This window comes from Sminthopsis crassicaudata, chromosome 1 (assembly GCF_048593235.1).
Source record: "Sminthopsis crassicaudata isolate SCR6 chromosome 1, ASM4859323v1, whole genome shotgun sequence".
NCBI classification, from domain to species: domain Eukaryota; kingdom Metazoa; phylum Chordata; class Mammalia; order Dasyuromorphia; family Dasyuridae; genus Sminthopsis; species Sminthopsis crassicaudata.
This window is the reverse complement of record NC_133617.1, coordinates 383,906,398-383,931,149: the sequence shown is the minus strand read 5'-3', so window position 1 is coordinate 383,931,149 and position 24,752 is coordinate 383,906,398. Positions and strand designations below refer to the sequence as shown.

Genomic DNA, 24,752 nt, shown 5'->3' with positions numbered 1-24,752 from the left:
TATCTTACAAACCCTGAATTATCAATAAAAAGGTAAATTGCATTTGATATATATTTTAAAGGTTAGCAGATCCAAACTATTCTTTCTTGACTCCAGTCCTCATCTCCACTTCCTTCTAGATTAGGAACTTGGACTCCATTCTAGAGTCCCCATGAAGCTCTCAGAGGTGAGCCTTTGCCTTACTCTGCTTGAAATCAAGCTTCCTCCTCATTTCCAGGCTACCTGTTCTAAATCATGTCTTCTGCAAATTTTTTCCAGGCCTCTTTCATATACTGTTTTCACCATTAGAATATTAGACAAAACAGACAAGGCAGAACACTGTCAAGAATTCTGTAATTAAATTTTTATTAATGATGTGAGAATTCTGAATCTTGAAATAAATTTAATTACTGCAGATTGTGCAATGAAAGTGGAGAGAGGAGAGGAGGGAGCATGGGGAAATCATATGTAACAATTTCTATATAGATGTTATCTTCTGAATTACGTTTTTTTTTGAATTGTGAATGTTGTAGGGGAGTTAACTGAACCCAAACTATTGTTTTTAATGTCTCTCTCTCTCTCTTTTTAACCTCACTGACTTGTAATTCTGAAAAGCTATTATGGGGCATCTAATTTTTATAATTCTAAAGATAGTTTCTATTTCACACAAAAAGTGTCACAATATTCAAATTCCTGCTCTCTTTCTTTCCTCTGTTCTTCTCTAGTAAATGTTAGGGAAAAAAACACAGAAGTCTAAACCTAAATATTCAATAACAGCAGGATTTTTATTCTTTTAATTACCACTCTCTTCCATACAAATGATCCAGAAATTTAGCTTCACCAACTCCCAAGATAAAAGGAGGTGGATATTTCTAGAGGAAACAGACTTCTAACTGAAGCTGTTACACAAATGTTTTTAGTCACTTATATTTCTGTCCTATTTTAATACTCAAATGCAAATAAGTGCTTCGAATGCTATTGTAGAGATGAAAAGAAAAAAAATCTCTTTCATATAACTATATTTTAATATTAGTTTAACCTGCTACTTTTCTTTCATTTAATGCAATAATATCATATCATCAAATCAATTTATTTTACAAAAACTAATTATTATGTACCAAATCCCTAATTTATTAGTTTTTTTTTCTATTGAGGGTCACATGATTATATATTTAGAAAAAGGCCTTAGAGGTCATCTAGTCCAACTTCTTCATTTCACAGGAGTAACTGAGACCCATAGAGTTTAAGTGAATTGTCAACAACTTGTCACACAGATGGTAAGAGACAAAGATGTTTCATAAATGTATCATTAATCAACAACCTGCAATTATGAAGAAGTTGTTCTGGAGAAAAATTATTAAAATAACTGCATATAGAATGTATTTTATGATTAAATATACATTTTCATTATATTTTTAAATGAAAGAATAATGGCAATCTCACCTGCTACACATATGTAAATTAGTGTTGATGATTTGTGGGCACAAAACATTAAAATCAGTTTCAATACTATATTCAATGCAATATGATATGACTTATGTTTGTGATGTTTTAGATTTTTTATATTAGCATTACCATAAACAAAATAAAGTCTGTAGCAAAGAAAAGCTATTTTTAAATTCACTAAAGTGGAAAAACGTGTATTTTTTTAAAAAAAATAAAAATTTAAAATGTGTACTTATTAAACTAAAAATAAAATTTTTGTTCTAACTTTTACCAATCATTATGATAATAATTTTATTCTACTTAATCAAAATCTTCCATGATTTTTAAAGATTTAAAAAAGTGGGGATGCTTAATTACAAATATAGAATAAAAGAATCTATTTTTAAATGGTCTGCCTTTTTATTCTTATTGTACTATTTCCATTAAAAATTATTACTCATATCTATTATTTTTAATGTATATTATATTCTTTTTGAAGCAATCAATAATATTCTTATTCAATCATTATGAAATTCCTTCTCTGTCTGAGGTACTATGCTAAGTACGGTGCTGTGTTAAGTACTTGTTTAAAGGTAATTTCCTCATTACACTGTAAGTTCCATGAAAATGGGGACTTTAAAAAAAAAAAATTTGTACTTCAGCATCTAACTGTGCTTTACATATAAGTAATACTAACAGTAGTTAATATTTATATAGCACTTTAAGATTTGTAAAATAGATTATGTATGTTTTCTCATTTGATCCTCATAGCAATCTCATAAATTATTATCATCTTCACTGGCTATTATGTGGCACAATGGATAGTTTCTATACAGTCATGTTCATATATACCTGCTATCTGCTACATTAAAATATAAGCTTTTTGTGCCTTTCATTTAGACACGCCCCTTTTAAACTTCAGCATCCCTCTTCTTTTAAGATGCAGTTCAGGAATGATCTTCTGCCTGAAGCCTTTCTTGATTCCTCAACTGCAAATGTCCTCCAAACATCCATGTATTTAACTATTTTATGTGTATAAGTATATACACATGTTTTTTTTTTTTAATTAACTTTACATTTATGCTGCATTGATTTTCATATGTACTTAGTTTCCCACATTAGAGTAAAAACTCATTGCATGTAGGGATTATTTGATTCCTTATTCTTTTATTTTCAGCACCTAAAATAGTTCCTAGTATATAGTAGGTAATGAATACTTATCGAATGACTGATGTTATCTAAGCTACTACCAATATAGCTTATCTTGAGATATGGTCTCTTTAATAACAACCAAAATTCTTTTAATATTCTGGTAATTAAACCCTTCTCAGGTGGAATGCAAGATAAGATCTTTTCTGTATTTGTGAGGTTTTTACACTTGGATACTTCTTGTGATTTTGCATGTATAGCTGAGAAATAGGCATACTTCTATTTCTGTTCTCTATATTTAATTTTTATAAAATTCTATTTATTAACATATTTTTTTTGGGGGGGAGTTGAATTTATTTAGGTCTGAAGAGAGGAAATTGAAGTCTGCCACTATTATAAAATTTTTTGTGTTTTTCTCCTATGCCATTTGATACATATGTTGCTATGCCATAATATATATATATATATATATATATATATATATATATATATTTTTTTTTTTTTTTTTTCAATACTGATATTGTCTGTACTACCTTTTAGTAAAATGTAGTTACCCTGTTTCTCTCCATTAATTAGGTCTATTTTTGCTTTTGCTTTGTCTAAAATGGTGACCTCTACCCTGGCTTTTTTTGAAAACTTCAGCTAAAGAGAAATAAATTCTTCTCCAGCTACTTATATTAACTTGGCATATATTTTACTGTTTAAAGTATATTTCTTGTAAACAATATATTGCTGAATTTTGGTTTCTAATTCATTCGGCTCTTCTCTTCCACTTTTTTACAGATTCAGTTATGAATACTGTGTATTTCATTCTATTCTATTCTTACACTTCTTTTTTTTCTCCCCCTCTTTTAAAATATGTTTTGCTTTCGACTAATACCTCCCTTAATCTATCTTCCCTCTTATTTATCTTTTTCCTTAGCCCCTTTCTTTCCTATTTCCCATCTTTATTAAGAAATCCAAAGAACTTCTTTCCATCATCATCCTATCACATCTGATGCTCTTGATCATTCCTTTATTTTTAACTTAGCTTTTCTTTCTCCTGGCCATTGTTCTTATATGTTTTAGTGGTCATTTTTAGTAAGTTCCCTCTGCTGGATCAACATCTATGTTCTACATCCTGTGTGGCTATATCTCTGTTTTTTTTTTTTTTTTTTTTTTTTTCTGGCTCTATGTTCTCTTTCAACAAAATAATTTTTCATGAATTCAGCTATCATCTCTCTGTAAATGATGCCCAAATCTATATCTCTTATCCCCATCTCTCTTTTGAACTTCAGTCCCTCCTCACCAACTTCTTCACTTAGGTGAATTAATATTCTTACATAAAGTGGTTATTATTTTAAGTCCAATATATCTAAAACCAAAGTTCATAGTTAACTGTGTGTTTATTCTGTCCTTCCCCTACCTTCTCACTAGAAATGCAGGATCCTTGAGGAAAGATTTTTCATTTTTGTCTCTTTATTTGTAGTGCCTAGCACATTCTTATAAATGCTTCCATGAACCATATAACTGATTATCTATTAAATCTTAATGTGACACAGAAATGATTTCCAAAGAGCTTTATTTTGTTTGTTTTATAAAATACACAAATCTTAGCCACCTGGGTATGGATAAAAATAAATATCACAATACAGGGTCTCAAGTGAATTCAAGTTAAATAAACTATCATGTTTTAAATTAAACATGAATTTCAACAGAAAATAGGAGGAATTTAAATCAGTTTTAAGTAATATTAATTTCTTCCCAAAGCAGAAAGGAGAAAAAGCAACCGTTCTTTCCATCTCAAATTAAAAGAAAATCTAAATTGACACTTACTATAGGAATCTTCAGAGACTTCACAAACATCCAGCTGTGCCCATTGGCTGAATTCAAAGGAAGAATTATTATTCACTCGACAAACATAAAAGCCAGAATCCTTTGCAAGCACTGGATTAAAAATAAGCTCTGGAGAATTCCCATGTGGAATCTATGCCAATCACACAAAAAAAAGGAATTTTTAAATTCTTGTTTAATTTAATTCTTTTAAAAAGAACCTTAAGAACATTAAAAATTTAAAGACTTATACAATCTTAAAATTTCTTTTAAAAAGAATCTTAATAAAATATAAATTAAGAAGAGAGAGGTCTACTTTTATGATTAATAACTAGTGTAGGAAATAGTATGAGTACTGACAGTCTTTGAAGACTTTGAAGAGAGTAGTGAGAAGCTACTGATTGGGGAATGACTAAACGTGGTAAATGAATGAAATGGAATATTATGATAGGGAGGAAATGAGGATTATGAAGCAAGTGGAGTAGCAGAGGAAGATGTACATAATTTGATGCAAAGTGAAATAAACAGAACTAAAAAAACAATAGTGGTCAAATTTGTTCCCAAAGAAATATAAGAAGACTGAGCTATTTTCTTTCTTTTTTAGTCTGTATTACAAAAATATGACTCTGAGGGGAAGAAAAAGAGGGTTCCATTGGGAAATTTAAATGAAAGACTGCTCTCATTTAACCTGTATCACTAATTTACTATTTCACTATTTCCTTAGCTTCTGGGATGGATAACTCTGCATGGGTTATTCCATCACTAAAGTACCTATCTTATGTAATAGAAAATCAGCTATGCTACAATGTTTAAAAATAGTTCAATTACTCACATCTTTAAAAATTAGAAACTGATTCTCTGTTGGTTTGCGTAAAATATTTTTATGAGTTATGTAACCATAAAGAAAACACCTTTTCAATGGCACATCTATTATTAGAGTTAACAGAAAAGAACCAATTTTTAAAGAAAAACCCAATTAGAGGATATTAATGTGGAATATTATATTTTTATTGATCCAAAACATTCCATTATATAAAAGGTAAAAAAAGTCAGGAGCGTCAGATTACATGGGAAATGGACCAAAGAACTACAAATGGATTAAATGGTGCTAGAATAATATCTAATAAAATAAACTGCAGTGTTAATACAACAATATTTATATGTACTTTTAAAAAATTCCCTAAAAGATATTCAGGACACTAACTCACTTTTCCTAATTTTCTTATCTGTCTGCTTGAACTTATGTAAATGTAAAAGATTATTACCTCTTTTTTCATTTTGAACCATTGATACTGCACAAAAGGATGTCCAGTTGCTCGGCAACAAAGCTTGACGTGTTGTCCTGCTAATATAGCTTTTGAGACTGGGTTTACAATAATCTTTATTCCTTTAGGGGGGAAAAAATGAAAATTCAACTGATGAAAAAAGCTTTCCTAATTAATATTCTTCAAATTAAATGAAAAATTTGCAATGAGACTGTGGATTTATTTGTTATAAGTTTACAGTTAAAAATCATCATGCAATGTTTATAGAAAAGGTGAATGTAATGATTTTGTAAAATTATTCAGAAAAAAAGCATATCCACCATGGACATTTCTCATTTGTTCACTATAAAATATCATGATAGGGAGTGTAAAGGATACAGATCTTTTCATATATTATTCAAACATTAATCAAATGAGATAATGTACATAAAGCATTTTGAAAACTTAAAGCAATCTATATATGTAAGATATTATTATAATTATTATGAATCTACTTAATTAACCCAAACTCTTTAGGATCAAATTCAAGAACTTCTATAAACCCATTTGAACCTTTTTGTATACATTTCCTTTTCTATTCCCTACCCTAAAATCAACTAAAATACTTAATACATCCATCAAATTACACACCTTTGTGTCTTTGCTCACACTGTTCTCTATACCTTGGAATCTTATCCACCCCCAACCCTTTTGGTGAAAATCATAACCATTCTTCACTGAGTTGATTCAAATGCAGGAAGTCACAAAATGTTCTCAAATCCATTAGCCAGACATACTCTTATCCCTCCTCTGCCCTTTTATAATACCTGGATGGTACTTCTGTATTTATTACATTCTACTTTATATTAAATATTAGTATGCATGTTTTTCCTCTGCTACTAAACTACTTCAGGGCAGGGTCTGGAACTTTTTTGTCTTTGCATCTTATTATGTATCTATCATTGTGCTTGGCACATAGCAGGCATTCAATCAATTTTTGCTAAATGAATGAAACTGACATTTCAGCACTATTTCCTCTGGATAAAACAATAATAATCAGTTATTTGATACTTTACTAATTTGGTGAATGTTTGATCAAAATAAAATTGAATTAGTCACCACAAAAAATTTTTTTGAAAGAGCAACATGTTCCCTTCTAATGATATTATCCCACCTTAAAATAAGTCCATCATTACCTAGGAAATAAATTCAGAGAATCTCAGAGCTGGAAGGGATGTAGGAAATCCTTTAGTCTAACCTTCAGCCTATCAGATTCTCCTTTCCAACATACCAACATTTTGGAGATTTTGAGTGTGAGAGAATCAACTACTGCCCTCCCTCCAAACTGCCTATTCTATTTTTTCATTTATTTCCAGTTGATTTTTAAAAGACTAGGACTCCCTGAGTCAATTAGCTCCAAATCTATCTAACTATCACTGCCCAAACAATCCTTCTCCATTTTAACCACAAGAACAGAATGAAACTTTGTGAAATGCTTTACAAAAAAATATAAATCTATTTTATTTTGTTCCAGGCAAGCTCTTCTAATAAATAATCTATCTGCTCCAAATAGGCTAATGGTTCCAATAACTTCTTTAATTCAGAAGATAGGTTAGAAGGAAAAAAAAAAAAGGCATTTCAATTGTCTACAACATAGCTATATTATTGCCCAGATCTTCATAGATTACAATTACAAAGTTCTATTGGAATGGGACAATGGGATATGACAAAATTATAGAATAAGTTGTTTTTTTTTTTTTTTTTTTTAATTGCTGTGAAGTAAAGAACTATTATCAAGGCAGTTGGGTGATACAGCAACAGGCCTGCTGTCAGGAAAACCTGAGTTCAAATATGGCCTTAGAAACGTATTAGTTCTCTGATCCTGGGCAAGTCACTTAGCCTCAGTTTCCTCAACTGTGAAACGGGAGATAATACCATGTACTTTCCAGTGTTTGAGTATCAAATATGGCAATAATTGTAAACCATTTCATACAGTGCAATATATGTTAGATTTTATGATATTGATGAAGGTATAGTTCATAGCAATACACACTCTAATTTTACTGTGCCTTACAACGCCGTTAAAAAAGTATTATGTTGAAAATATCTAATAAAAGGCTTTATTTCATTTTAAAATAGTTGAAAATATGACTTTTATAAGGATATGATTTATGATATGATATTCATACCACTTGGTAATATATCTTAATATCTGGTGTAGAAGTTCTCTCTCAAAAGAACTTTAAGATGATGAAACCATGTTAGGGAAAGATGTAAACCCTGAAAGAACTTGAAGAATTATTGAATAAAAGATTAACATAAACTGGAATTTTTAATGTCAGTTCTCACTTTTTAGGTAAAGTTTTTTCAACTATCAAAGTTCCTTATTCTGGAACTTCAAGTTTCTTGTTTTTCTAATCTAACTCTAGATTCTAACCTGTGTGATGTTGCCTAAGTCACACTCTCCATGGGTCTTAAGTTTTTCCCTTACTTGCAAAAGTAAATACATTTCCTCCTGGAACCTTCATTTTGAGGAAGTACATATGGCAACCATGTTCACTCCTCCTTCCTTCCTTCTTGAGACTTCAACCTTCTTTCCCATTGAGATGCCTCTCCCCTTGTGGCCTTTTCACTCTGGAAAATGCATTGGCTTTTGAGGCCTCCTTTAATAATGTATAAGTTCTTCGTGGATTCTCATTTCTAAGAAAGTGCTCAGGATAATCATGCTCACTTTTTTACTCATCTCTAGGTTTCATTCCTGACCTCTCCTCACCCATTAGTCTGTGATTCCTTTGGGATTTTTTTTCCTGTGCATTTCAAAAGAAATGACAATGACAATTTTTTTCCTTTCTGTCATAAAAATCCTAACCATAATTTTCTCCTTCTCGCTTACTCCTTCAAATTAAAGGGGAAAAAAAAAAAAACATGTATAATAAAACAAAATAAATTCCAATATTAGTTGTGTCTGAAAATGAATTCTGCAACTTGAACTTATCACCTTTCTGTTGGTAGGGAGATAGTATATTCTTAAAACTATTTAATAATTTGCTCTGGCAAATATTCTCAGGTAATAAGCAAAAACACAATTATATATTTCCAAAAAGAGATTTTAAAAATTCCTGTGCAGTACTATAGGCATTAGGTATTTTTGTTAAAAATGCCTAAAAATTCAAACTTCTTATCTGTGACATTATTAGAGCTAGATAACAATCTGTTAAGAATCAAGTTAGAAATACTTATTGGGGGAGGAGGAGCCAAGATGGCAGAGAATAAACAGGTCTTTGCTTGAGTTCTTCCTCGTTTTCCTCAGAATCAACACTAGATCAAGCCTCTGTACAGATTTTGGAGCAATAGAACCTACAAATATTTCAAGTGTAACAAATTTTCAGCAGAAGATATTTTGGAAGGACTTCAGGAAAGATCTGGTTCAAGGGGATTAGGGTGGGGGAGGGGGAGACATAGCCCAAGGCAGGAGGAGAGCAGGGAGGCTCAAGCTACAGGCAGGGAATCTTAGCCAAGATTGTTGACTACTCTGCCTTGGTTCAGTAGCCAGTAGATCAGCAGATTTATCTGTGAGATCTCTAATCAGAGAAGGCAAATAGTGAGCCCTTGATCCCTAGCATAATAAGTGGGACTTGGACATTGCCCACCCATCACAAGATAAAAGCTACCAGCACTGGCCTCAGAACAGCATAACACCCATATGTCATCCTGTAAAGGAAGCTGGGGACAATCTTCACTTTGCCCCAGGAGCAGACCTCAACTTTTAAAAATGAGCAAAAAACCAAAAAGAGTTCTGATCACAGATAGCTATCATGGACACAGGGAAGAATAGATCTCAAACCTTGAGGACACTAAAGGCAAAACGCTTCCAGATGAAGCCTCAAAGGGTGATGAGTGGGTCTCCAACTCATGACTCTATTGGAAGAATTCAAAAAGAATCTTAAAAGAGAATTAGAAGAAAAATGGAGAAAGGAAACGAGAGCTTTGGAAAAGGAAACAAAAATTATCTGAGAAAAAAAAATACATACATACACACATATGTTGAAGGAAATCACTTTTTAAAAACAGTTTTGATGAAATGGAAAAAGAAAACAACTCCTTAAAAAACAGAATTGGTGAAAATGAAAAAGAGAACAACTCCCTAAAAAATAGAATTGGTAAAATGAAAAAAAAAAAATCCAATGAACAAAACAACTCCTTAAAAAGTTCTATTGACCAAATGAAAAAGGGTTAAAAAAAGGTAACTGAAGAAAATAATTCACTAAAAATTAGAAATGACCAACAAGATAATTTCAGAAAAGCCTGAAGAGACTTACATGAACTGATGCAAAGTGAAGTTGAGTACAACCAAGAGAACACTGTACACAGCAACAAGATTATACAATGATCACTTGTAATGGGCATGGTTCTTTCCAACAGTGAGGTGATTATGGTAAGTTTCCATGGTTTTATGATGGCAAGAATCCAGAGGGAGGACTGTGGGGACCTAGTGTAAATCAAAACATAATATTTTCTTTTCTTTTTTTTTTTTTGTTGGTGTTGTTTGCTTACATTTTGTTTTCTTTCTCAATTTTTTTTTGATCTGATTTTTCTTGTGCAGCATAACTGAGGAAATACTTATAGAAGAATTGTGCATATTTAAAATATATTGGATTTTTTGTCCTCTAGAGGGAAAGGGTGGGGAAAGAGAGGGAGAAAAAAAAATTAGAACACAATGTTTTAAAAGGGTAAATGTTAAACTATTTATGCATGTTTTGAAAATAAAAAGCTTTATTAAAAAATAAAAATTAGAATTGAACAAATGGAAGTGAATGATACAATAAGATAGCAAGAATTGTCAAACAAAACAAAAAAATTAAAAAAAAAAAAAAAAACAGAAGAAAATCCAATCTGGATTACCCAGGACTTAGCAGCTTCCACTTTAAAAGTTCAAAGGGTTTAGAATATAAAATTCCAGAAGGCAAAGGAGCTTGGACTGCAGCCAAGAATCAAGCACTCACTCTTTCAGAGGAAAAGATGGACATTTAATGAAATAGGGGAGTTTCAATTACTTTTGATGAAAAAACCTGAGCTAACTAGAAAATATGATCTTCAAAAGCAGAACTCAAGAGAAGTATAAGGTAGTAAAAAAGGAAGAAATAAGACTATGCTTTTTAAAGATTTTTGGAAGGGATGAACATTCCTAAATGGGAAGATCATATGTGTAACTCTTGAGAACTGTTATCCGTTAGGGATATACTTAGAGGATATAGATATAATTTGACTTTATTATGATGATATAAAATACAAATTAGGGGTAAAAAAGAAATTATACTGGAAGAAGATAAAAGGGGAAATAAAATGGAATAAATTACATCATATGAAGAGGCAAAAAAAGATCTATTACACTTGAGGAAAAGAAAGTTCAATGCTCATTTGCACCTTAATCTCATTGGATTTGGCTCAAAGAGGGAATATCATATATATTTAATTTGACAAAGAAACTTTTCTTACCCTATAGGCTGTTTAAGCTAAATAAAGTTTCTCTCAAATCTCAGATTTTCTGATTCTGCAATAATACCACAGATACCTTCTATAGTTTAGTTTTCTAAAACTGAGTCTATTATGCCTGCATGTTGCTTCACAGTTGGGAATTAAAACAATATTATGTTTTAAATTGTTCTTAGGAAAGAATAGCATTGTCAATATTCAATTCTCATGTTCTACCCACTCATTTCCTTTCTTAAACATATCACAATTGAGTTAAAGGAGTACACATTTACTCTCAACCACCCATTTAATTCCTACGAGTGGGATGCTGAACAAATATAATTAAGGATAGCATAGGTTACATGCAATTTAATGTATTTCTTATATATATATATATATATATATATATATATATATTACACACACACACACACACATACATATACATATATATATACATACATATATATATATATATATATATATATATATATATATATATAAAATAGCTAATGAAAAATAAATGAAAATTCTATTTTAAAAGATTTGCATAGTTCCTAGGCAAATAGCACATTTTCAGACATTATCTGTTGGTAGTCTGTCAAGTGACTTGATTTCCTGTAAGCTTGGGAAAATATTACACAATAGAATGAAACTTCATATTTAAGTAAGTATAATGCATGCAATACCTATAGATAAGTATATGCAGAGGTTTTGAAGAACTGATATGTAAAATTTAAAACTTAAAAAAAAAATATATATATATATATATAAATTAGGGGGTGATTCTGCACTTTCCAAAAAGATTCATCACAGATTCCATTTAAGAAATTTTTTTTTTACTGCACTTAAAAATATAATTTGGGCTTTTCAGAAATCTATCTACTTTACCTAGCAACATAAATGTATTTGGGTATTGAACAGTTTTATTCTAGAAACTAATGATATACAAAATGTCCTTATACTCATCAGCTAATTACTCAAAAGCATCATCTTGCAAAGACAAATGCCCACATAGGCACTGCCTTTGGGATCTTAACATTTAATCCTGAAAAAATCTCTAGTTTCCTTTCCTGGGGCCTGGGCTAGCTTTCTTAGAGGCCTTCTGGAGGCTTGGTTTCAGTAGAGAAGCTAAGTAGGACAGGCCTGCCACCATGGTGGTATGAGATGAAGTGAATGAATCTGTCTCTCAGTCCCTCAGGAGAGCCAGCCACCAAGAGCCTGACAGAAGACGGAATGAATCTTTCTCCTTGATTCTGAGAGCTTGAGCTCCAGCCTCCAGTCCTTTGTCTCCTCTGATTCTGACTCTGGCTGAGTTTCTCCCAGATTTTATGCTCTTATAATTATATTATCATAGGTGTGAATCTTGTAGAACTATATTAAATACTAAATACTTGTACTGAACTAGAGAACTATTAAGCACCATGCTAAACTAGATAACCATTGTCTTTATCAATTCCACTGACTTAATACCTTGTAAGAAACCTTGTTTCAAATTCAGAATTCTGGCCCATAACAGAAGTAGTTTTTTTAATGCACAAAAAAGAAGAAAACTCAAAAGGAGAATTAGGCAAATCAGAGATGTTTTTTAACCTAACATGTTGATTTTATTACACAATTTAAAATAGTTATAATGTAGATTCAGAGTGTCATATCCAATCTTTTTTTTTTATTCTTTATATATGTGTTATTTTTCAAGTTCAGAATAACTATTAATAATTGTTTTTTTAAAATGTAAGCAAAAATGCTCTGAAAATGGCAAAGCACTATACAGATGTAAAGCAATAATAATATTACATAATCTAATCATTACTCTGTTCTCTGCTTGGAGGCATAAAATAACAAAAACATTTCCCAAAGCACAACTAATTTTTTTTTTTTTCAGTGCAGTAATACGTAAGAGATGAAAAAAGATCATCTGATTTCATTACCAACTTGTTATTTATAGTCAGTGCAGAATTACCTAAATAATTCAAAGTTATAAAATTAGTTATAATTATGTATATTTGTCAAGAAAAAGGTACTAATCAATGGCTGTTTTTGGAACCTAGCCATCTTTCAATGTAAATGTACAAATTTAATAGATAATGGTGATCAGAGATAACTGGTCACAATTAAAATTAGGAGATAAAGAAAGCATTCAAACATCAAATAATAGTAATGATTATGTCTCTGAATACAGTTTGCTTCCAAATATGTTCATGGAAGGAGGGATATGAAAATAACATAGTAGGAATAATTTTAAAATAACTTGAATGTAGTTTTTTTGGGAAAATATCATATCTCATTACTATAGTAGTACATTCATTGGAGACAGATTTTACAAATGGACAGAATAGAAGAGAGCAGACTAAGTTGCATTTGGAAAATTATGTTTCTGGAGGAAGGGAGAGAAATTGGACCTTATAGCTTTTGAAATGAATATTAAAAATTATTTTCATGTTAATTGGAGAAATGTAAAATACTAAATAAAATTTTAAAATAAAATAAATGCAGACAATAAAAAAGAAAAAGTTCAAAAAACATGTTATGTGGTGTGTTTTTTGTGGTATTTTTAATAATCTTAATCTAGTCCCTTATACAAAGTTTTTTTTTTTTTTTTTTTATTACAAATCTCCAAATGATACTATATAGTTACAAATCGAGCATCTTAGTTTCCAAATAAATAAAATTATGGATAATCCAAAGGAACACGGAAAAGTATATAATAACTGCCAAAACAAATCATAATAAATTTCTTAGGAGCAAGAAAAAGAATTAAGGAATTTTACTGAGGAAATCTATGTCCAGAAAATATAGGTGAGTCTGTCATATAGTGAGACTGATGGTTGACAGATGGGTGTCCCAAAGACATCTCAAAGTCAACATGTCTAAAATTGAATTTATCTTTCCCCTTAAATCTTTTCCTCTTCCAAACTCCTATTTTTGTCATAAATACCATAATTTCTATTTTTTCTCTCTGCTTAGTCTCTTACCACTCCAATCTATCCTACATATTCCTAATAAAGTGATTTCCCTTAATCTCAGAGATATGTGACTCCTCAATGAACTCTTGTGGTTTAATTCTTCTTGTGCAACAAGAGAACTATACAGTTCTGCACACATATATTGTATCTAGGATATACTATAACATATTTAACATGTATAAGACTGCCTGCCCTCTAGGGAAAGGGGTGGAGGGAGGGAAGGAAAAGTCGGAACAGAAGTGAGTGCAAAGGATAATGTAAAAAATTACCCATGCATATGTTCTGTCAATAAAAAGTTATTTAAAAAAAAACTCTTGTGGTTTACTATTAAGAAAAATATATATATATAAATTTTTCTGTTTACCTGGCCTGGTCACATCCTATCTTTCCAGATTCCTCTGACATCATTTTTCATCCCAAAGAGATATACTGGCCTTCTCTTTCTTCCTCAACTAATACTCCATTTCCTATCTGTCTGTTTTTGCATTGGCCCCCTCCTCATCCCTGGAGTGCACATCCTCTTAACCTTCATCTTAGAGTTTGTCTCTTCTATTAAGACACAATTCTAGTACCATATTCTACATTACATTTCTGATACCAGTTGATAGTGCCCTCACCTCCTTTGTATTTTAAGCACTTTGTATTTACTGATTTATATACCCTTGTCATTTCTTCAATTAAAATGTTAAGTTCCTAGTGAATGGGGATTGTTTCATTCTTTATACTTATCTATCTGGAATTAGACACAGTAGACATTTACCAAATGTTTGATCAATGACTAGATATTGCATTGATATCCACAAAAAAAACAAGACTTAGAAAAAATAACAATGGGTTAATCTTGTGGGAGATCTGTAGGTGAACTTAAACAAGAACTACATAAGAGAATGTGAGGATGGATTGTAATGGAAGGGAACTGCAAAACCACTGAAGAAATATTTCTTCCCTGCTCAACTCTACCAGAATTAGACCATTTGAAAAACTCTTATTGGTAAGGGGGGGAAATTATGTTCTGACAATGTGTTACATAAAAAAGGGCAGGCCATCAAAGATAATTCACAAAGTAGATAATTTATGTGCAAATAACTCAGAGTTCACTGAATCTGTAGATGAATTTGTTCTAATAATAAATACATTTATCCCCCATTTTCTTGTTTAAAATAAAAGTGACAAAAACAGTTCCTTATAATTCCTATAGTTCTCAACTCATAATATTCTTAAGACACTTGTGACTTTAGTATCCCTTATATATGGCTAAATTATTTTTTTCTCCAGGGAAATATTTTTTTCTTCTGCTGTTAATTATAATTTATGTTTATTGTGATCACAACATTATAATATCATAAACTACAAACCACTTTCATCTTCAAATCCTATTTATATTTCCTCACTGTGTTCAGGGTTTTTTGTTTTTTTAGTTGCTGTTGTTTCTAACTATATTTAATTCATAAATAAAAATTGAGGGGATTCCCCCTTTTAAAAAAAAGTTAGTTTTGTAAAAATATCTCATGGGATAGTTACCTAAATCAGTCAGAACTTACACTACAATGGTTTGACATTCAAGAGTCCAGTGTAAGCTCCATGACATGATGAGATATTTAGAGTAAGATTTTTGTACAGAAATTTAAGTAATTGAAGATTTCCATAAATTGATATATTCAAGTAAGAGAAGAACAAGAAATCTTCCCAATCAAATCCCTATCATAAATACAAAGCCATAAAGCTAATTTCTGTATCGAATAGTCCTCTTAGTCCTCTATTCCAATATTCTACTACACACTAACACACATATATCCTGCCATCACATCAAACTCAAAACTCAAGTTTATGCTTATGCCCACTCTCCTATTGATTCAGATTTAAATGCTTCCAGTCATCTTTGAATCTTTCCCTTCACATTCCCCTCATTGCTATCCAATTGATAACCAATCAACTGCTAAGTACTGTTTACTTTACCTCTGTATTCAATTTCTTCTACTTCCACTCGAGCACTCTAACCTAAATCAGTGTCCTAACTAGTCTGGTATCATTCCTCATTAACCAAATCTGCATACTGCTGCCAAAGTAATATTTCTTTAAGGAAAAAATTTCATTTTTGTTTTCAGTTCCAAATTCTCTTTCTTCATCCACTTCTCCCTGATACACTGGAAAGCTAAGAAATATTATATTCATTATACATATGAGGTGATATAAAACATTTCAGTATTAGCCATAATGTGAAAAAAAAAGGCAAGAACAAACTTTTAAAAAAATACTTCAATCTGTACTCATGTAGCCCTCTCTGGATGTGGATAGCATTTTTCATCATAAATCCCTAAAGTAGCATTTTAATGCATAGGTATGATCTCATAATCTCGTGTTCAAAAAACCTTCAGTAGATACGCAATATCTAAAGGACTGAAGTAAAAATCTCTTGGTCTGGCATTCAAAGTCTTCCCCTTATATACTAGAAGTTCCAGTTAATATTATTTTGTCCTCCTCCACCTCAGGCGCATTTGTGAAATCCTTTTCTTCCTTTAAGATTCTGCTTAGGGGTTGCCCCTACCATGAGATTCTTCCTGAGGATCTCCTTTAGGCTTCTTCAATGCACTTATAACATTCTAACTTATATTGAAGTAATTGATTCACGTGTTTCATCCTTGTACTAAAGAGAAGATACTTTGTCAATTTTCATATTTGTATTCCTAGAATTCAACATAATGCTCTGAGCCCAGGCATTCAATAAATGTTCATTAATTTGGGAAGACAATTATACCAAGTTAAATTTTAAAAATATTACTTTGCTAATGATCTCATACTTTAAAACCAATGTAATACTCACTTGTTCAGAAAGTTAGAGATCATAGTGATGTAATAAGGACTCTCTGTCTCCCTGATTTTTGTGGAGGGTGGGCCACCTGGCCTGGGGAAATTCCTAAAAATGATCCCCACCCTCCTACCTGGTTCCCAAGAGAATCTCCCACCTCCCAATTGATCTGGGAATCACTTTGGTCTGGGAAACAATAACCACATTTTATTGATTTTAAAATCAGCCCCTAATGGCTCCCTAGCCCCAAACCATAGAAGGCTAATAAAAGACAAGATTTTTACCCAAACCTTTGCTAATTCATATCAGGAACTGGTTCACTGAGTGGCTTCTCTGTATAAATAAACCCATTTTTTTTTTTTTTTGCCAAAACAACAACAACAAAAACCTCCTCTGGTGATCGAATACACAAAAACCTGCAACACCAACATTGGGACCCCATCACCAGGATACCATTGCTGTTAGGATATTTCTCACCCCTCATCTCTCACTCCTCAACAATACTAGGTTATTCATAAACATTTATCAATTTCATTGTGCTGCTGAATCACAGGATATTTCTCACCCCTCATCTCTCACTCCTCAACAATACTAGGTTATTCATAAACATTTATCAATTTCATTGTGCTGCTGAATCACAATTTCATTTGAAATCTTCAAAAGAAGCCTGTTTTAGTTATTTCCTCAGTAGAGGAATAATTCAAAGAAAATAAAGGAAACAACTCAAAGAATGACGATACATTTACTATTAACATGGCAACATAATTCAGTCATTTCAATGAGACTATTTTCTCATCCCAATGTCTCCATGGCTTTATGAATAAATAAATTTAAGGAAACAACAAACCTGGAGGACCCAGAAGTTGGAGAACTGATTCAGTATATTCCATGGCCTGAAGAAACTCACTCAATTCTGTGACTGTGCAGCCTTTTTCTCCCAGGAGTTTCAGTAAACAACGACTAGGACTTCCTTCTGGTTCCAGTACTTTAAGAGAACATTGCTCTAAATCCAGACAACTGAAAATAAAAATGTTTTTAAGAGTTTACTTCACATGCGTGGTGATTTTTAGGAGACTCTCATATTTTGTCAAAGGAACAAGAAGCAAAATATTAAAGCAATCTGTCCTTGATTTTCCTTTTCATCACATGGTAACACTGGCAGGAAGGTATCTTCTCCACTCTCATCACCATCTGCACAACTGATACCTACAAGGTGCTACATCTTCAAAAAACCCAAAAGAATAGGGGCTGCATCACCATTGAGGTAAGAAGCATTGTTTTGTCGATTGCCAATACTGCTGCCTATGTTCTAATCTAGTTCCAGTTCTCCTAAGGTCTGAGGTAATGAAGGAAAAATGAGAAAAGGGTATTCCTGCCACATGCTTCTTGGGATTAACTACTGAATTTTTAGGTGTCATTACTCTCCTGCTCGTCTAATCTCTGTGTCTCAGTGTTGCTAGTCTGCTTAGGAAAAGGTCTCCTTTTCCTGTGAATCCTACCCAAATTCTCATCTCTATTTAGGTCAACTCTTTTCCTTTTCTAGCACCTATCATCTACCAGAAAGAATTCTCATTCTGCTTGTTTACAACTTCTTTTTAATTTTACGTTTCATTCTCACACATCATTTTCATCTTTTAACTTAATAACTCAGTTTTCTTCCCATCAATTTGAAGGCTTCATCTCCATCTCTCCTGTTGGATCACACTTTACTAACTTTTACATGTGGGTACTTCCCAAGCCATATAAAATTCTCATCTCTATATTTTCTCATTGGCAAATCTGTCTGCTCCCATTAATTCGGTTATCCCAAATCTATACAGCCCTGCAATCTTTCTATCTCTCCAGTTCTGCAAATTCCTGCTGAATATCTTCATCTGAATATGTTGTTGCTAATTTAAAACAACAACAACCACCATCTTCTTCTTCTTTTTTTTTTTTTATAAAGAAATTCTGCTTCTGTTAAAGGAAACCAGACTTTTGTTTTATAACCTAAAAATTCTCTCTCTTCTACCCCAAATCAGCTTTCAAGAGTTACTGATTCTGCCTCCTTAACATCTTTTAACCATTTCCTTTTCTTCTCATTACTCTATATGGCACTCAGTATTTCAGTGTGGGACTTTACTGGAAAGTTAATGTACTAAACTCCAGAAATATATCCTTATCAAATATGTCATTTCTTTGTTATGAAATTAGTCTTAAAGCAAAAATGGATATATAGATAGATATCTATATATATTTATATACTTTGCTAGCAATTTTTAGCTTTCACGTGATCATATAACATCTAGGAAACTCATATTTTGTTAAAGGAACAAGAAGCAAAGTATAAAAGTTTAAAGTATAAAATGTTAAACATCTTTAGAGAAAACTCTATTTTCCATAAGACCGTCTTGGCCTTGAGCAATTCCATCACCATGAACATTATAAGTATTTTAAGTCCCATTTTACACTTGAGAAAACTAAGGTTTAAAGGACTTAGATGACTATTCTACAAAAACCCAGCTAATACATATATATATATATATATAAATGGGAATCAAAATCAAGTCTTTGATTTCAAGTCCAGTGCTCTTTCTACTACATTAGCAGTGGCAAACATTCTATAGCTCCCTGATGGATTAGCTACCCACTTCTCCACAGTGGTTGTTCCAAATGTTCTTGTCCTTTCTCAAGACTCCCAAGGCATACCCTTTTCTTTAACCTTGCAGCTAAGGATCTTACCTCATACTTCACTTATCAGTCCCTGAGAATTTTGTCTCCTCTTACTTTGTCTTATTTAGACACCATCTTTTATCATTTAGACATCTTACCCCATTATCTCCTTTACTTGTCTTGAGGAAGAGGTGGCACACCTCCTAATGTGCCATTCCTTCAAAAATTCTCCAGTGAATTGCCCTGTTTCTTCCTCTCTCATTTTATATCCTTTTCTGTCTGATTCTTTTCCTTATGCATACAAACATGGCCCAAGTCTAATCCCTTCTTAAAAAACTTAACTTCATGTTACTATCCCCATTAGCTATCCTCCCATATTTCTCTTTTCCTGGCTCAACTCTATGTTCAGGGTCTTAACTTCTTCTCATCTCTCTACTAAGCATTCTGCATCTTCTAAACTCTAACAATCAAAACTGCCCTCTCCAAAGTTATCAATGATGTCTAAATCACCAAGTCTAATGGTTTTTTCTCAATCATCATTCTTAACCCTTCTGCAGCAACTGACATTTAATTACCTTCTCTTAGATACTCTTTCTCCTCTGGATTTTAGTAATTCATACTTTATTTACCTGGACTACAACAGTAGCCTAACCGGTTTCCTTGACTCAAGTCACTCCAATCTGCTCTCCATTCAGCTGCCAAAGTAATTTTTCTACTTCCCAAGCTTCCTCTTCAATGAGCTCGTGACCTCCTATACCTTCAGGATTAAATTTATTTTTTTTAATTTTTTTTTTTTTTTTGCATTTAAAGCTCTTCAAATTTTGTCTCCCTCCTAGATTTTAATTTCTTACACTTTACTTTTCCCCTCATACTTCATTCTAGCTGTACTGCCCTTCCTGCTGTTTCTTACACAAAGTATTCCATCTCCCAACTCTTAATGCTTGAATGCTCTCCCTCTTCTGCCTCTCCCCTCCTGGCTTCCATTAAGAATCAATAAAAATCCCACTTTCTGCAGGTGGCCTTTCCCAGCTTTCCCCTTCTCCACATACTGCTAGGGCCTCTACATATTGTGTAAGTATAATATAATAAATTATTAGTAATTGCTTGTTGACTGATTATTTTTGTTTTCCTGTACTTCTCCTGTATTTCTTCAAAACTCAGCTTAAATCCTACCTTTTGAAGATTTTTTTCTCCCTGGTTCCTGGCTGCTAGTGCCTTTTATTCTTAACACTGCTTTCCATCTATGCTATATACAAGGTGTCCCAAAAATCTTAATGCAGCTTAAAGTTTTAGTAGCTTAAACTTTAAAGTTCTAAAAGACATAGAATTCTTTAGGACATGATATATTCATGTATGTATTTAATTACTTGTATGTCATTTCCTCTGCTATAAAATGAGCTTCTTAATGGAAGAGCCTTTTATTGATTTTCTTTAGTCCACAGCATCTAGCACAGCTGCTTAATAAATGCTTTTCAACTACCATCCCAGAAGGTGCATAGGGACTTTCTTAATTGAAGCAATAATTGCGTGACTACTCCAGATTTTGCAGAATATCCTCATGTCTGGCACTCTACATACTATCTTATTATTGTATGTTGCCATGGAAAGTACACTAGAAGTTGTTAGAGGAAGAAATCAGAGTATCACTAGTCACAGGAGAAAAATGCTCTAAATCATTATTAGAGAAAGTCAGATTAAAACTACTGTGAGGTACATCACTCCCATCAGACTGGCTAAGATGATGGAGAAGGAAAGTGACAAATGCTGGAAGAGATGATAGATACATTAATGTAATTAACATATTGGAGTTGTGAACTAATCTAACTATTGTAGAAAACATTTTTTGTAGATGAAGGATGCAGAAAACATCCTATGTCCAAAAGATTCTAAAACTGTATACCCTCTGATCCAGTAATACTGCTATTAGGTTTCATGCCAAGAAATCAAAGAAAAAAAGAACAGACCCATATGTAGAAAAAATATTCACAAAGATTCTTTCTGCAATGGCCAAAAATGGAAATCAAGGGGAAATCCATCAGTTGGAATTGAAAAGTTATGGTATATGACTGTGATGGAATACTGTAATGCTCTAAGAAATGGAGATTTAGAAAAACCTGGGAAGACTTATGAACTGAATCAAAGTGAGCAAAAGTAAGAGAACATTGTACATGGTATTGTCAACATTGTTATGATAATCACTGAGAAAGATTTAGCTACTCTGTTAATGGTGACCGATTTCCAAAGGGCTCATAATAAAAAATGCTATCCACCTACACATGGAGAACTGAGACTCTCAGACTGAAACATACTTTCTCTTGCTTCTTTTTTTCTTACAACATGGCTAACGTCAAAATGTTTTGAACTTTACATATATATACATATATAATAAATATCATATTTCTTGCCTTCTTAATGAATGAGAGAGGGATAGAATTTGGAAATGAAAATTAAAGTTAGAAAAAAGAAAACAAAAATTGTGCACTGGACTTAAGAGTCAAAAGTCCTGAGTTTGAATTTCTAATTATTTTATTCATTATCTCTGTGACCTCAGATCATTTTTTTTTTTCTCTGAGTCTCAGTTGTCTCATCTATAAAATGAAGCTTTGGACTAAATTTTCCACTCTAAGTCTGAATCTATGAATACTTTTGTACCATTTCATTTACCAGACCGTAAACTCTGAAACTAGGAACTTGTCTTGCACGTGAAAGATGCTTTAAAAATAGTAAACCAATTTCCTATATGTCCGGTAGAAATCTTGTTTGGACAGTTGCTTTCAGAGTCTTCCCAATTAAACTTGTTTCTTGACAGTAGAGATTTCTTTTTCCTTCCTTTGTATCCTCAGCACTTAAGATCGGCACATAAAAGTAGGTCTAATAAATACTTACTAATTGAATTGGTGATGCTAGCCCGGTTCTCATCCCGGTTCTCCCTCTACAAAACACTTTCTCTTCTAATTTCTGCTTTTGTCACTTTTTTCCCCTTCTTTTTCAGGGCACTGAAATCAATCCTCTTTTCTATTTAAATCACATTTCTCTCAATGTCTTTTAACTTTACATGAATCCATTACTTCTGGCCCTTTACCCCCGCAGCATTTCCCTGGCCCAGGTCTCGGCTGGGAGCGTTTCCTCGGCAGTGCCTCCCTCCCGTGCTCGGACTACACCCCCCTCTGCCTCAGGGACTAAGTCCTAACTAAAATCTCACTTCCTACAGGAAGTCTTCCCAAACCATCATTCCCTCCCTAAGCAGTGTGCGCGTGTGTGTGTGTACCAGTAGACTGTAAGCTCCTGGAGGGGAGGCACTACCTTTAGTCTCTTTTGCGTCCCCAGCACATCGCCCGCCACATAAAAGGGGCAAGATCAATGTTTACTGAATCAACTTTGGTGCCCCCTACTTCTTCCTTTAGCGTCAGGGACGGGGGAGGGTCCCCAATACACCCTCATCTCCCCATGCCTGCCTCCCACCAGCCGGGCTGTGCCTGACACTTGTCTGCCTGTTTTCCAACCCCTCTGGCTCCATCTCCAGCCGCACTTCGGCCCCCCGAGTGAAGTGCTCCGACTCCGCTCGCTCTCTCTCCGACCCTTCTCGAGCCCCTCCGACAGCCGGGCCCCGCCCTCAGACACCTGAGCCTGTAGCGCCCCCGGCTCCCCGCGAGCTCCGCCAGCTTCTTCCAGCCCTTGCCCTCCGCGGCTCGATCCAGGGCGTCGCCGAGGCCGCGCAGCGCCGGCTCCCGCAGCCGGTTAATGGTGACAGCGCTAGAAGAAGGGGACACGGGGGCGGTGGGCGCCGGAGAAGGCGCCGGCAGCGGGGCCTGCGGCGTGTGCCCCCACAGCGACGACATTGTCCCCCTCTTCGGCCGGTCACGCCGAACCCGGAGCCACCTTCCGCTCCTAGGGCTACGTTCGCTTCTTCCCGGGACCGGGTTGGGGGGCGGGGGCGGAAGGACACGTCACAGGGCGTCTCACCACACACCGCGGAGGAAGCTGCTTCTGTTTCTCTCTGGGGAGAGACAGGTTCTCCCCGCTCCCGCCCACTCCCGGGGTTTGGGGCCAGCTGGCTAGGCTCACGCCGGGGGAGCCCATTGCCTACTAGAACGTGCGTGCTTGCGTGCGTGCGTGCACACGTGAGCTTGCGCCTTACCCGGTTGGCGGGGAAAGGCCCCAGGCTTTCTCTCCTCCCCTGGTGCTATCCCGCCTGCTCGCGGCGGGTTCTTCAAAAAACAAAACAAAACGAATTGCAAAAAACTGGTGGCTGAACCTGGAGGAAGGGGTGCGGGGCTGCGAGAGGAGGGGAGGGAACCCAAGCTGGGGCAAAACGGAAGGGGGACGGTTGGCAATTCTGCGCACCTCGGGCTAGGAGGAAGGGATGGCAAGCGGCCGCTTGGGCCGGGATTGCCCCCGAAATTGTTAAAGGAGGGCAGCCGTGTGAGAGGCTTTATACCGCTTACATGGCACCAGAAGACGGAGCCAGCAGTTTTTTTTCGTCTCAGTCTGTGGAAAAAACTTGACAAAAGTGGAATGAGCCATCTCCATGGCTGCCTTTATCATCACTAGAGGTCGTCAAGCGGAAGTCTGATGATCACTCCAGGGACGTGTTCTGGGGGGAGGGGGGCCGTTGCAACTTTTTTTTTTTTTGGGGGGGGGGAAGGAGATTTCCGTGAGATGCTTGATCTGGCGTTACTGACTTGTCCATGGGATTTTCTAGGCAAAAAACCAAAGTGGTTTGCCATTTCCTTTTCTGTTGTGTTCCCCCCCCCCTTTTTTTTTTTGTTTTTTAACAGATGAGGAACTGAGATAAATAGAAGTTAGGTGACGTGTCCGGTGTCACACAGTAAGTGTGTGAGTCCTTATTTAATTCAGATATTCGGACTGCAGGGGTTCTATCCACTACCACCGAATTGATCCTATGAGATGGTTCAGTTAAACAATAAAATCAAATATCCGTTCAAGATATTTATTTAACAAAGCATCTAGTTGCTAGTTTCAGAGTCTTTGCAATTAAGACTTAAGAACTTTGGTTTTTATCCAGCCAGTATAGTTTGGAGGGAATGAAAAACAGGATGAAAGGGTTAAGATACTTGATTTCTCTCCATACCTTTGACCCAGCAGTTTTACTACTGATATATCCCAAAGAGATCTTAAAGAAGGGAAAGGGACCTGTATGTGTAAGAATGTTTGGGGCAGCCCTCTTTGTAGTGGGCAGAAACTGGAAACTGAGTGGATGCCCATCAATTGGAGAATGGCTGAATA

General features: G+C 34.2%; 1 protein-coding gene across 3 annotated transcripts in view; it reads right to left on the bottom strand.

The window, feature by feature from the left end:
• Positions 1-23,600, bottom strand: part of MALT1 (MALT1 paracaspase) — a 90,062-nt gene extending 66,462 nt beyond the window's left edge. For all 3 annotated transcript variants that reach the window (XM_074279451.1, XM_074279452.1, XM_074279453.1), the window contains exons 1-4: positions 23,127-23,600; positions 17,701-17,870; positions 5,631-5,752; positions 4,369-4,519 (exon numbers count right to left, since the gene is read on the bottom strand). In XM_074279451.1, the coding sequence (XP_074135552.1) occupies positions 4,369-4,519; positions 5,631-5,752; positions 17,701-17,870; positions 23,127-23,344 (661 nt within the window). In that variant the 5' untranslated portion in view covers positions 23,345-23,600. The remainder of the gene's footprint in view (positions 1-4,368; positions 4,520-5,630; positions 5,753-17,700; positions 17,871-23,126) is intronic.
• Positions 23,601-24,752: the final 1,152 nt, after the last annotated feature.